Source organism: Astatotilapia calliptera, chromosome 8, assembly GCF_900246225.1.
Source record: "Astatotilapia calliptera chromosome 8, fAstCal1.2, whole genome shotgun sequence".
Taxonomy (NCBI): domain Eukaryota; kingdom Metazoa; phylum Chordata; class Actinopteri; order Cichliformes; family Cichlidae; genus Astatotilapia; species Astatotilapia calliptera.
In genome coordinates this window covers 10,548,357-10,563,600 of record NC_039309.1, presented here as the reverse complement: position 1 = coordinate 10,563,600, position 15,244 = coordinate 10,548,357, and the positions used below count along the sequence as shown (strand labels likewise).

The 15,244-nt window shown below is 43.5% G+C and overlaps 1 protein-coding gene across 6 annotated transcripts in view; it reads right to left on the bottom strand.

The window, feature by feature from the left end:
- The window catches only part of ctbp2l (C-terminal binding protein 2, like), a 95,775-nt gene that overhangs the window by 36,052 nt on the left and 44,479 nt on the right, over positions 1 to 15,244 (bottom strand). Inside the window, exon 1 of one of the 6 annotated variants that reach the window (XM_026178445.1) lies at positions 13,669 to 13,744. The exons of 2 other annotated variants lie outside the window; for them this stretch is intronic. In XM_026178445.1, coding sequence (XP_026034230.1) covers positions 13,669 to 13,711 — 43 coding nt within the window. In that variant the 5' untranslated portion in view covers positions 13,712 to 13,744. Of the gene's footprint in view, positions 1 to 4,256; positions 5,477 to 6,600; positions 8,723 to 13,668; positions 13,745 to 15,244 lie in introns of those variants that run through there. 3 more of the 6 variants (XM_026178441.1, XM_026178440.1, XM_026178446.1) reach the window with 3 other exon arrangements.

Here is a 15,244-nt window from a genome sequence, read left to right as displayed (position 1 = left end):
GAAGACAAACAATTTGACTTTCTCTTTTTTTCATGGGAAAATAAAATATCTTTCTTCTCTCCAGTTGTCAGTCATTATGACTCTGTTAAGAACTGTTGCTCATAAAAAAATAAAAAAAAAATAGCCGTTTGAACCCCTGGCTGTTTCCTGTAGGAACATTTGTAAAGCTTGAGAATACCTTTAAAAGCATTCCTGCGTAATTGTCTGTGCTGCAGTAGAAATCAGGAATGGAGGAAAATGGACCAAAATGAAAGGAAGCAAAGGTAGCAGCCAATGGGAGCAATGCAGGGTCAGCGCTGCCTGTTCTCTCAGGTATTACTGAACAAATAAAGCACTCCATCTCCTATTAGTGTGTACAACATAGGAAACAAGGGATGAGGGATTCGCTGCTGAGCAGATTATTTTGGTTTATTTGTTATTTTAGCATTTGCTCTATGGCAGTAAGGAGGATGTTTCACATCTTTGTCCTCTGGAAAATCAGTATTCACTTACTTTTTAGGACGGCAAATGGGAAACAAAAATATTCGACCGAATTTTTAATTTCTACCCATTATCCCTGCCCATTACAAATAAACTCACATGGGAAATGTTCTGAGAGCCTCTGCTGTGTTTACTGGCAATTGTGCTGGATGAATGGCAACCGGTAACATGGATTTGCAACACGGGCAGGAGATCAAACCACAGGACAAAAGACTAGCCCGGAAGACAATAGAGAAGCACAGAGGACCACATGGGGAACGAATGACAACTGATCGATCAGGATGACCACAACCGGCCGAAGTGCAATTTTTACTGGAAGAAAATAGGCCTCACAACAAAAAAGGTTAGTACATCAGCTAGGCAATGAGATCACCCACTATATGGTGGTCAGAGAAACAAGTTCTTCCAGGAAAAAAAAGAACAGAGATTACTGTTACACCTTTAAAAAAAATCCTGTTGCTTTCATCTGTCTTCCTAGGTTTTATTCTTCATCCTCTGTATTTCTCAGTGTCTCTCCTCCTCCCTCCTCCCTGACCACAGACCATGAAAGAAGTAAATATGTGCACGAGGTAAAGCAATCGGTTAACCTTTGAAATACCCTGGCAATGAGATCTGCCTCTCTTTACTCTTTTCAGTTGCAAAAAAAAAAAAAAAAAAAATCGAAGAAGAGGAGAAAAAAAAACACAATGTTGGCCACCACTTCAGAGGGGATATTCAATATCCATGAGCTTTTTCATTTCACACTGATGAATAATTCAGGGTGACCTGCCCACCACTGAGTGAGAGAGAAAGAGGGGGAGGGATAAAAAAAGAAAAAAAAGAAAAAAGGAGAGAATAACTGGGGAGGTATGCAGAGGTAGTTGTCTGCTTTAGTGGATGCAGCTGTTCCTCTGTGACAAGCACAAAACCAGTCTCCTCCCCAGCTGCTGTGGAGAGAGGAATAATATACAGCGGAATTGACGACAGATAATTGGGGAGATTATATCAAAGCGCTGCCATTCTTGCAGCACGAGCAGCAAGCGCACGCCGTTGCTATCCTGTAAACAAAACTGCCATGGGATGGGGAGACTAGTAGAATAAACATGACAATGCAGTCTCTCGAAATAGCCAAATTATTCTTCCCACCAATCATAACAAGTCATCAGACGAAGACCCACAAAAGCTGGAGAAAACCCCCCGCACATACTCACACTGTATGCATCGCACCATCGCAGTTACCTTTAGCACTGAGGACGACAGCAAATTGATCACCACAAAATAACAGAAAATTCTCTCAATAATGAAAAACACACAAACTTGAAGGGTAATTACAGGGTAATTGCAGAGTATAAACAAAAACTTGTGTTGCAAACCCGTAATACTTAAATAGGCCTATTGACAGTACTGACTGGCATTTATCAGCAATGCAGAAGAGCGGCAACATAAACTTTGTGTTATTTCGGAGCAGGAACACCTCTGACCCTGCGCAGAGGTCAGCTGCAACTATCGCACATATACGCACAAACACACACTCAAACACTCAAGCTGTCACAAGCAGGGGGAGACCAGCTGTTCCTCATTCGCTCGAAGGCTCCATTCCCTCCACGGGTTGGCTGGCTTTGCAGAAACCATTAATCCCTCTGTGAACGCAACCGATGGTTTGGAAAGATCAACCATGAGAAAACACAGAGGGAGGGGTGAGTGAGGATGGGGCTCGAAAACACTTTTTTTTCCCTTCAATTTTTTTTTCTCTCTGAAATAAATACTGAAGTGGAAAAATAGATTTGTCGTATTTCCTCGGGGATACAAACAATACGGATTTTTAATGGAGATGGAGCAGCAGACAGTTCATGTAACATCTACCAGGTTTTAAAGGAAACTGGAGATACATGACAGAGAGACTGCAAACAGGCAAGTGTCTAAGAATCCCAAAGTTACTGTGAAGCACACAGGGTAGGAAAGTTTCTTACCGATTACCACCGATCATGTGTTTTACTTACTACAGAACAAATTGTCCAAATGTTATGAGTTCATTCAGTTTGTTGCACAATTATTTTCAATAAAATTACAGGTAATAAGCACAAAGGCTACAATTACTACACATTTACTCTTTTATGTGAACAAAAAAGGGAAAAAACTAAGAGTTAGCACTGAATAAATTGCTCTGCAGCTTTAAAGTAGTGAGGGTTTTGCATGTGCGTGATTATAAGGCGTTAATACAAAAGCACATATAGATGCTTATTACAGCTCCACATAATAACTTCGTACCGACGATGTGTGAGCTGAACCTTCTTGTCTGTCTCCCTTCATTCATATCAGTGGGATTAGCGAGGATGACACACTGTCAGCAACACGTGATGCTTGTATAGTAGCATGCACAAACACATACATGTGGACAGCAGGCTTCCACCTCTCTAATTCTGCGCCTATTCCTGCCTTAATCTATTAGCCCTCCACAATAATAATGTGTAACCCATAATTGCATTAAGAACAAGCAAGGAAAGGGTAAACATGCAGTTCAGCCAGGAAGTATTAGGAAAGTTATTTTTGTGTTGCCTTAACACCGCAGGGCATTTGAATTTAAAGAAAACGGAGCCTGGATCATACATGTTTGCACATACACATACACATCAGAAAAACAGACGTTTTCAGCTGTGCTCCAGTAGCTCGTGATGTGCCTAGTTTTTAAGTTAGCTGATATTTTTTTTAAAGCAGAGCTAAAACAATTCTACTGCAACACTTCCTGACGGCACTTTATATGTATAGTAGATAGTGCTAGTAAAAGGAAGAGAGAGACAAATAGAGGAAACTTAAGGTCTTGTCTCTGTGTCCTGCTGTCAGCTTCATCACATTCAGCCATCCTGATGAAAATGAGCACTTCCTGCTGTTGAGAGACGGGCATCTGTTGTCTGTGTGCATGTGTGGCAGCATGGTGGATTGTGCCAACCTCGTTCATTGTTCCACCAGCGCGCACACACACAGCCATATATCGTAATGCATGAATATCTGGAGTTATGCATGTGTGACCATGTTAGCTATAAATCAAAGCGCTTTGCTCCCATAGAATCAAAACCAGAGTGGCTACGCAGGAAGACAGACGCTACCTTGTTGCTAAAGCATTTGCAAGTACTAGTCTAGGGCCAAAATGACACACAGGGAGTTGTTTCTTTCCACCTAGCTAGGGGGAAAAACATGTACGAGTGCACAGTGAAATCAACGTCAGACACCTGAACACAAAGCAGTTTAGCCAAGGACAGCTGAGTGCACATTAGGCATGCATCCTCGTGAATGTCCTTCCAAACACAGGCAGGGAAATTAAAATCCCATTCAGGCCCCCCATGGGAACCATGCACTGGAAGGTTGCATAACTGTCAGCCACAAACAGCAATGGTTTCCTCTCAGAGGCAAAAAAAAAGGTGATCTGCTGTGTTTTGACTACAACCTGGGCACCGAGTGTGTCACCAAGAGAACAGACTTATTCAGGTAAACACATCAACTGACACATCCCATATGGCTATGAGGCGCTGCTGCCAAGTTCTGGTCTCACTCCTCCCTGTAAGTTACAAGCTCTGCTCCCAAAATATACCCCGTCTCCTCCCCACACTGCCTGCTAATTCTCCAGCCCAGAAAAGTACAGCTGAAGATGTTCTGCGGATTATCTCCACAAGGAAACCACGTGCAAGTGTCCACCTTTGTTAATCTACTGAGCACGCACACAATTCAGGCTACAAGCCAATCGCACATACAGCCAGGGAAATGGCTCTTCTGCTTCACGTGACACTGAAAGTTTCACCCACCTGTGCCGCTCTGTGGGATGCCACTGACGGACAACTCCATGGCCAATGCAAGTGCTTCGAGGCCCTCTCCCTACTTAAGGTTGAAGGAAATGGTGCAACAGAGCTTGACTCAACCGTTTAATGCCATTATTAACACTACTTACAGCTTTAGCCAACCAAGACAGCGCCCAGCGGAGAGGAGGCAGGGCCCTCCCACCTGCACCTACATCTACATAAATATTTTAAGAAAGCACCGATTTCACTTCTGCTCACGTCTTTGTTTTTACAACTCTCCTTGGAGAATAAATTTGAATTTAATGGTACGATAATGTAGATGCCTTCACGCTATGTGTAAACGTCCACTTTAATGTGAGACGATGAAAAGGACAGTGCTTCGTATTGGGAGGATTTATTCAGGACGTGTAAAAGGAATTACGTGTCAACTTTTCATCAATATGCATGTTTTAACATAAAACGCCATGCATGTAATGCGAGAGGCTCTTCACAGATATACAAGCGCCTCTGCAGAAAAGTGACTAGCAATTTCTTGAGATGTACACTGCTCAGGGGGAGCGGGTGGGTAAAAGAAATGGCCTACACCGTCTTATTGTTTTCACTCAATTATCTCTGCAAAAAAGTAACAAGTTTAAAAAAAACTAAATGTGTAACACTGAATGCGGAGCTCCACTTTCCTGTTTCCTTAAATGTGAAGATTATCTGCCTCTGATTACCACTGAAACCTATGTTGCCTGGCAACACACAATTAAGAAGTACGCTTTCCGATCAGCAGCAAGGGCCGCCCATTATCAGATGAAGTTAGTGAAGCAACAAATGTCAGCGCCATGCAAATGAGTTTGTTTGCTAAAAGTGTTATGGGTACGTTCGGCCGTCGCCGTGACCTTGGAGAGACGCGTACATTTCCGCGAAACTGCGAGAGGAACCCTCCTGCCTCCCCCACATCTCCTTCTCCCTCTTCTGATTCTCACACCTCGCTTCTTATTTCCTTGACAACACATGAAGGGAAGCCACTTCATAAAAGTCATTACTCTATAACAAGTGCAGCGGCCCACGGACCCATTAGAGAGGCCGGCAAGATACAGGGTTACACGGCTGAAAACAAGGTTAAAAGATTTAATTCCTCCCTAAGCTCATCAGCTCTCATCAGCCGGGAAATATATCAACTAGTTAGAAGGAGAAATCAAAATAAGCTGAGATGATGCCTCATTGGAGAATTCACTTGCAGTATCTGGACATAAAACGCTACCTCACTACTTGTGTTAGCCTTGTTTGAGGCCCATTAATAACTGTATTTCCGCAGATCTAAATATAAAAGCACACTTAGGAAAGCTCCAAAAACATATTAATTTAGTAGTTATTTCCTTAATGGCTCTGTCACTATGAAAAAAGCTATAATGAAATTTCGAAATGAACATCAACTGCTGTTTATTAGCAGTGATTTTACAATCTAAACTGTATACTGCTTCTTGGAGCATGTTGGAAAACGTGTACAATGCAGATCAGTGGACATTTACTTAATAAACTCAATATATTAGTTAAATTTGAGTTTATAACAAAAGAAACACTCTTTTAGTTGCGCTGCACTGGAAGCAGGATTTGAGTGGAAGCGTGGAGTCTATAAAAACAGTTACCTCCTATAGTCGACGCAAATATACATCCAATTAGTGTAATTGGATTTGAGGCGGTTAAGCCCCAGATTAGGAGAGAGTGCAGCGTAAAATAGAATGACAGTAGCTCTGTATCAAGGAAATAAACTTTTACATATAAGACAAGCTTAACATTGATGCAATTCTGTCACTTAACTCACTCTGTCTAATATCTTACACTTAAATAATCAAAAGTGTTTAAAATGTGCTTTCTAACTTCACCAAATCAAGTGCAGGCAACCTTGAAAAGCAAAACGGAGCTGCAAACCACTCCAAAAGCACATTCGTGCCTGAAAATAATTCTGACCAACAATTTTAAAAAGAAATAGATGGAAAAAATGTTGACCTCAATAAAAGCAGTGCTGCTCAAAAGAAATATTTCAACTTGATGATGAGACAGGATCCCCTCTGGCAAATGACACAACTCTCTTGCAATACATGTATAAATAGTTGCGTAATTCAAAAAAGAAGACCCCTCCGAGCATAGCTACTTAACTTGTCAGATGCATCTTGCATGCTACTCCTCCATTCAAAAACACTGTCAGTGTGATTTTTTTCCTAGTATGCCAAAATCCATGTCAAAATATGTAGAACTAATATACAGAAGAAAATTATTACCAACTTACAAAAAAAAAAGGTTATTCAGCAATAAGGATGGAAGGTTTGCATAAATTAATGAGAAAAGTGAGGTTGGACATTACTTGTGTCAGGCGTAGTGACCATGGTTGAGACTATGACAGGTGGACCGGTGCGGCGTCCCACCATCTTGTTGTTGTTAAGGTTTTGCGCTTGAAGAGTGGTGGCAGAGCTGACGGGAACTATGGTACTCTCAGGAGCAGCATTGATCCCCTTGCGGAGAAGTTGTGGGCTGTGAAGGGGGCTTGCTGCTCCTACAGGTGATGCTGGGGGAAAGTTGGGGGCTCTCTTCATCAGTTCCATCGGGGAATAGGAGCCAGAGAAGGTTTTAGGTGCAGCTCCAGGGGTGCCTGGAGCAGGTGGAGGCTGGTTTCCGAGAGCAGACATGGCAAGACCGGTGTGGGCATTATACATGGAGAAGGGTCTTCCCTGAGTCACAGCACTGCTATATCCTCCAGGGCTGACTGGAAAAGCTCCAGGTGCCAGCGGCCGTGCTCCTGGGTAGGTGGTGGTTTCCAGGAGATGTTGGGAGGGTGCGCTGCTCGGTCTTCTACCCAGAAATTCTCCCATTCTAGGGGAAACTGTCTGGACAGTGGTGGGAGGTTGCTGCATCAGGTTGGGGTCCATAGTCAAACCCTGGGGCTGCACGTAGAGGTCATTGCGATGGCTGAAGCTATTAGATCGGGCACGTGTTGCCGTTCCAACTGTCTTGCAACTGAGCACCACTCGTGACAGAACACGGGCCTGGGCCAAATTAGGGGCCACAGACCTAACATCATGGTCCTCCATCATCCCCAGTGTGGAAAGGGAATCAAAGCCATGTTGCAGCAGAAGTGTAATTGTGCTTTCAGCCAAGCCTTCCCCTCTTAAGAAAGCCAAGAAAGCAGGGTCCACCATCTTCTTAGGGTCTGCAGCACTGGGTTGGTGAGGAGGCAAGGTGGAGACCATTCCAGCTGTGGCAGCCACCATGGCTGAGCTGGGGTCATAGTTTGGATCATAAGGCAGCCTCTGGGAGGCTACAGCTCCGTAAGCCCTGGGGAAAGCTGCGTCCATTCCCTGAGAAGCTGGATCCACCAATGAACTGGTGGCAGCTGGCTGAAGGGGATCCAGGCGCAAGCTGTTGATACTGTTGTAAGTTTGACGAGCAGACAGCGGTTCAGCAGCGTAAACAGGAAGCGGGGGCTGAGCCCCGAAGATCGCAGTAGCGGGAGAGCTGCCACCAATACGCTGGACGTCTGGGATCATCTTAGATCCCAGAGTTTCCCTGTACAAACGGCTCAGCTCATGAAGCGGAGGGGGAGGTGGTGGCGGAGGAGGCGGGGGAGGAGGGGGAGGAGGAAGAGGCGCGGGTGTAGGTGTAGAAGCAGAGGCCAGTAAAGAGGGTGTGGCTCTTGCTTGTCCTTGATCCCAGGAAGACCTAACCCCCCCAACGCTGGGCCCATAATGCAAGGCTGATCTGGTGAGCAAGTGCTGGTTATCCCTGTAAAACCCAGACTCCTTAGGTGGATGACCAGATAAGGTGGCGTCAGTGAGGTAATAATCCTGAGGTGGTGCTGAGGCCCGGCCTGCCATTAGCTCCTTGAGGTAGAGACTGCTGCTTAGGTCAGGTACAGAGGTTTTCTTCAGTGGTGGCTGCCCATGCTGGTCCTGCTGGATCTGTCTGTATAGAGAGGAGTGGAGGACTGGATCCCGTTTTTCCCCAAGATCTAGGTGACCGTGAAACCAAACGTCTCCGTCTTCCCCACACAGTGCAGAAGAATTTCTACACCCTGCAATGTTACCGCAGTAGTGACAGCGACTTGCAGCCCTATCGTTCTGGCCTTCACTCCATTCAGGACCACGCTGGCTCAGAGAGCCACCAAAATACGACTGTTCACTTGAGTTAGGCATCAGTGAAGACAATAAAGAGGGCAGCTATAAAGGCGGAAAATAGAGCCAGGTGTTGTATTTCAACTCTCCAGTTACACTCAGCCCCAATCAAAAGAGAGGAACAGAGAGGAAAAAAGGAAAGGTGAAGCAGGAGGTACCCTTTTACCTGATGTGCAACCGAAAGCCCCCCTCCCCTCTCAGTCTATGCTATCATGTAGCTCCCTGCTGGCAACCTATTTAAATAATTCAGTCCTGGAAACATGAGAAATCTGTGGGGAGAGAGGCCCAACATGATAAAAACACAGAAAGAATACAAACACACAGAAAATTAACACACCTTTAGGTTGCAGCTCTGCTCCATTCTACTGCAGAGGTCATGCTTGTGCTGGGTATCACGGTTACTTTCCAAGCTAAGACTGAGGGTGAGAAATTGGGGTTAAAAAACACATGCTGGACAATGGCAGCAGAATGGAGGAGGGGACAAGGCGAACTAATCCACTGGGGGTTGATGCACGCCATTGGCAGGCGTAGTCTTCTTGTCCACTGCGTTTGCCACAAGGGGATTAGCATCAAACTAAAACCTGCTTAAATCCACTGCCCCTTGTGACATCACTTGAACTAGATAGTATACACAGCCAACATACTGCTGATACCTCTGGATGTGTTTATAGAGAGTAAAGCTCGAGTGTTTACCGCTCACCTCTCCATTGGCTTGCAGCCGGTATCCCTCTGGGCATTAATGGATCTTCCCAAAGGGACAGAGGAGGTTGGGGATTGACATGGTGTATTTCCCTTAAGAGAGGGGGAGGAGATGGTTACAGTGTCCAGTCACACAAGTACTACTGTGGGCCACATTTTATTTAGTGACTGGTAGAAAACGACAGGAAACCACTGGGCAAGTTGACATATATGAATGCCTATAATCAGCCGTGTTCTAATGATTGTTTTCGTCATGACTGATTTATACTACGATGAGTAGTGTCTATATGGTCCTTGTAATGCATGATCCTAGAGACACCTACTGCAGTAGGCTGGTGTGTCAACATAATAGTATCTCAACTGTGCACAAGGCACTGAAAGAACATTACAGGTGTGTAGCAGAAATCTAAATACGTGTGAACTGAATTTGTGCATTATTACATGGTACTAAGCCACTATATCTATCAGTTTGTCAGCAGGCATTCTGGTCAATGTGAGCCATCACAATATCATCTGTGCGCGTCATTTTTATCCACTCACAGAACTTACACTTTGCTACTGCACACCAGATGCGCAGCAGAGCAGATGTGGCTTATGAGATGTCACCATCAGCGAGATAACTGCCAGTGTTTACTTGCTGTGATAAGAGCAATGCAAACAGTGGCAGGAGGAGAAGAAAGGAGCTTTGATAAGTGTCTGATAGGAAAAAAGGCCGATAAAGTGAGAGGCTGCCAGTTTTGACTTTACCTCGAAAACAGATAATGTGAAATAGGACAAGGAAGGAAAGGAAGGGAAAATGACTGGACTATACCGAATAGATTGTCACATCTAAATGTCTATAGGATTGTTTCTGTTCTGCGTTTTACCCATCAATGAAATAGACACCTCGGGTTTAAAGGAATACCTTTTGCTGCAAGTCTCTAGTGACATCATCTGGATGCTTCTGAAGCTAAGACACTGAGACAGCGTGACTGAGACGGGCTAAATTTATTCCAGTTTAAGACTAACAAGAAACTGCTATAATGCTGTGTCTCTTTATGTTGTCCCACTACCTGTCAAACCGCAGAGCCAAATGCTAGAACCGCCTTGTTTTCGACTCCAGGCTTAAATGATGCAATAGTGATAAAATATCTAAACAAAACCAAAAAAACAACAAGAGAATTTTTAATTATGGAACATCTGAATCAGAGAGCATTAAGTAGGTCAAACAAAGAAGAAATCAGAACAGTTTTGTTTCTGCCTGCAGCTCTGTGCAGCGCATGATGTCGCACATCTGAAGAATGCTTTCTTTTATTAGAGGTAACCCATACCTAGCAATTTCCGTGCAGTGATTTCTCAGTCCTGTACTCTCAGGTCTGAGTCTCCCTGCGCCTTTTTGTCAACTGTAAAACACACCATTAATCACTGTGTTGTATCTCTCTGCGGCGATCGCAGACAATAACTTCTTTTAATAAGCCCCTTTCAGGGCTGTGTGTCACTCAGTTCCCGCTTCCTGACAAAATATTAATAACAATAATAAACATCTCAAGTACGGTCGGACTGGTGTTGCTTACAACGAAACAAGGACGTGGCTTATCATATCTCCCGCAATCTATTAGCAAAAGAAGCTGTGGTAGCAAATTCATCTTGTGCATTTTCCCTGACAAGCCTTTCTCTCACGAGAGTTGCTCCATAATTAAGTGAGCATACTACACTGCACTCATCAAGCAACAGGGATCCTGTGTTTGCTTGTATGAATAATACAATAAAGGGAAACTCCAAATTTAAACACTGGATATGTGGTGAACGGCATCAAAATTAATGCCAAAACCTCGGCTTGCTAGCTCACAGCCAGTCATGCGGCTCTGTGAAAGATCTCTAGGTACAATGTGTTGAACAGACGTCCAGCAACAGTCGTGCCTTTGGAGCAATCTGGCCATCTTTCTAGGGCACAGGACGCTAACGGCGGGACTTGGCAGGCAGTGCAGGCAGAGATAGCTGCAGAATGATTTAGATAGCTGCGACTCTACAACTGCTGATCCATTAAACTTTCATAGGGACTTCATAAATTAAAACCATGACTGGAAGAACTTGAAAATTCTACTCAATTACTGTGATTGTACAGTATATTAAAGTTTTAACGAGCCTCTGGGCCTTTTCTCACTCAAACACAAGTGCAGGCAGGAAGGAGGGGCGATGAGGAAAGAAAAACACATGGTACCAATTCTGGTCTGATGGCTTTCAGAGGGTTTACATCTGCTGTGTTATCAAGACGCTGTCCTCTGCCTCTTTACCACCTCGCATCTCTGCAGTGCACGGCTCAGCATGTTACAGATTTCAAGGATGGGAGGAACGCAGGGCAGAGAGAGAGCCGCTACAGGGCAAGACCTCAAGTAGACTTGGTGAAGCAACTGATTAGAGTTTTGTCTTCCATTTTAGCAGGTTGGTATTTTCCATCTTTGCCTTGTGCACAGCCCCACGCTCCGCCTGCCTATCATTATCAAGCCAGTGGCCCATACTGCATCACAGATGGGGCAGACAGAAGGGAGAGACGACAGCCCGCTTGCATTTTGGAGCTGCAGCTGAGTGAAAGAAGAGGGAGGGAAGGAGAGAGCAAGAGAGAGAGAAAATGTAATTTTTCTCTAAGTCGTTGGTGAAAAATGATTTGGAGTTCGGCTAAATGAAAGAGCGCTTTTTATAGTTAAAAGCAGAGATGTGGGGGAAGGGTGGCAATATTCGTATGCGCTGAACGCTATAGAAGGCGAACGTTATTTATTTTCTGTAGTGTTAATGCATAGTGTATAAAGGTCAGTACGTCTTCTGGCACTTTTTATTTAAGAATAGCCGCAATCTATGTTTCATCTCCCAAGATAAGCTAGACTACTCATTCATCAGTGTCTTAGACAAGCAGCTGCACGTAATCCTGATAAAACACCTATAAAGAAATATAATGCAACAGATTTCTTACCCTTAGTGATTAAAATTTTAGCTATAAAGCAAAAGGAGAAGGACATAAGAATTACAGCAATTTTCAGCCAGTGGATGTGTTGTCAGTGCTGCAAGTGATGCCAGTGCTAGCTAAAAGAGACTTCTGCGGTAAATCTTTGTCGAGCCTATAGCACCAACAGTTCACGACACCATTACCGGCATTCAGGACTTTGTGTGGTTTTTAATCTGTTAATTACCTCATGGTTGTGTCACAGTGTTTTATATGTGGTACCAGCCACAATAGGAACAAATAAGATGCTTTTCCCTCCTGGGTCCTCCACTCTTTTTTGGGGGGTCATTCCCTTACGTACATTCCAATAATTGCAATTTCTGCAATCCTTCTCCAGGACATATTTGAGTCCTTATATTGAGATAATCATTCCTGTTCTCTCACTGACAAATTCAAAAACTGCAGCAAAAAATTACTTGGAAATGCACAGAATGAATCGACGGTACTGAACAGGCCAGTCGAAGCAACATGTACTTACATTTCCAGGGAGGTGCATGCTACCATGTAGGATTTCAGAGATGTCTGCGATGTACCTACAGTGTAAATTCAACATTTAACAAATATAAATCCACTGACAGGCTCCAGCCTCGCTACAACAGCCTTGCACTGTCCACTTCCTGCTGTGACAAAACAAATTTCCCACGTGTGGGACTAATAAAGGTTATCTTATCTTATCTTATCTTAACCCTGAACTGGATAATGGGTAATAAATATGGACTATCCTGTTCAATTAATGTACTAAGTGAGAAACTATATAGCATATATACTGTACTACTTGAAAGCATGCCACAGCTGTAGTCTAAAAGGAAACATATTCTAAGTTCAAAATTAATTTAGAGTAATCAACTGGCAATAAACTGGCAATAAAATATAAGAAACGATTTTGACACCATTCCTGGGATGGCAGTCCTCAATCCTCAATGCTATAAATTCATTGATTCATTCATTATGAATCAGCCAACAGATATATTTTTAAACCTTTCATTCAAGCTGTATCGATCGGGTTCTAGTTTAAAGAAAACGGCCACAAAATAAGCTTCATTGAATAATCAGTTAAATAAAAGATCACCAAAAATATAGTTTTCTTAACTGGTGACTCTAAGCTTCTCTGAATCAGTAAAGCTGGTAAGAACACCCAAACAGCTAGTTACATGACTCACGTTATTTTTCCTCAAGTGCTCAATCCAGTTCAAAGTTCACACTAAACAGATTCATTATAACAGTTATGAGCAAATGCAATCAGAAACTAGAAAGAACAATTCTGCTTCTGTGTCTGCAGTACTACTTTTGTTTTGCATCTAATAAGGATAAATTATATTCCTAATTATTCCACCATAAAGTGCCATCATGTTGCACAACATGAATAAAATGCAGATGCTGATAAAAACATTATCTGACTAGATTAGAGCGGCACTAATCTAACCCAGAGGGAAAAGAGTAATGCAGTCTACAAGAAAAACAACAATCTTTGCAAAGAAAAAAAAATGGATCAGGAGCAAAACTGTCCTCCCTCCCAGCCACTCGGCCCAGTTGCTGCAGAATGATAAACATTGGTTCAGCTCAAATTAAGCCGAGAACATGAAAGGACCTGAGGCTGGGAGGAACATGGGCCGTGGCAGATCACTCCTCATCTCTTCAGATGACAGAAATGAATCTCTCCACCCCTGAGAGAGAAAGAAACAGAACAAGAGAAAGAGTGAGAAAGAGAGATAGAAAGCATCTCTCTATTTCTCATAAAGCCGAATTAAGGCTGATGCTTCCCAGCAGCTGCTTTGATTGAGCTAACTAGCAGCTTTTGATAAAACATTTGCAACCAGCTCCCTGCCTTCTTATTTGCAGACAGGCCAGATTATGCTAAATACATATCAAGGACTTTAATGGCTTAATCAGCCTTGTCATCTAGCCACCGGGTTTTCAGAGATACAGCATATGTGATCCCACTGCCATAAATGCTAATATAAAGACAGCCAGGATGAACAATTTGGGAAATGCTATAATATAAAAAAAATTACAATTTGCACCTTGCGTGGCAACGAGAGCTGACTTGGATATGACAAGAGGTGTATTTTAATGTTGGGAAAACAATGGAAACAAAGGCAAAGGCTCTGTTGGACAGTGCAGAGAGAGTGTAGTCTCAGCAGACGTTTTCCAAAGAGGACGTTCCAGATTTTCACTTGAAAGAGATTGAGAAGAGACAGCGCAAATCATGGCTTCATCTGGTCTGTATCTGTTTGCCAACTGCGAGTCTGGTTGAAGTGTGAACCTGGATTAAGATGAGTTACTCCAGACAGTAGCCAAATAGGTCCTGTGAGGCTTTTACCTGCGTGTGAAACCAAAAGCAGCAGATCGCTTCATGTACGCTTTCTCCTTGCTCAGAGACAATCGCCATAGCAGCCTTATCACTCCACTACATGCAATCAGTGGGACAACTCGGCCTGGTCACTGGCTCGTGAACAAATCACAAGCTGTCTCTCCCCCCCCCCCTTTATGCCCTCACAATAGCAACCAGGGGACTGATGCACTGATCCTGTATGACGGCCATCTGGAGATCTTGTGTGAGTTTTCACGCCGGCGTGCTTGTGTTTGCGAGTGTGCGAGAAGGAACGTCGGCAGGTAAGCTCACCATGAAGCAGCTCTGCATGCATCACAGCAACACCTGTTACCGTCTCTCTATGCGTCTCCTGTGGGCTTTGCGCTCAAGCCAAGCAGACAAACTGTTGTTCCCTCAGGAATGACTAACTACCTCAGCTGTCTGATTCATGCAAATTCAGCAGCTGGATCTGTACTGCAATGGTAATCAGGAAGTTATTTCAACCAATAGAAAAAATCCTCCTGTTACTTACGACTCACCTTTAAGGTCAGGTGATTATTAAAGAACTATTGTTCAATTTTATTTTTTTTTGGGGGGGGGGGGGGGGGGGGGGGGGAAGAGAGAACTTTTATAAGGAAATCTCCTTGTTGTGCTGTGTATTATAAAATTTATTTGTAATTATAGCCCATAAAAAAAACTTTAAGGAAATCTTGGAAATTTCATTGCTTCATTCATTTATTAGTTAAAAAAAAGATTCATAAGGCTGTCATGTTGGTTTGCTGAGCAGCACTAAGAAAACTGCTATCACTGCTTTGTCCAAAGGAAACAGCTTGTGATCAGCAGCAATCCTAGG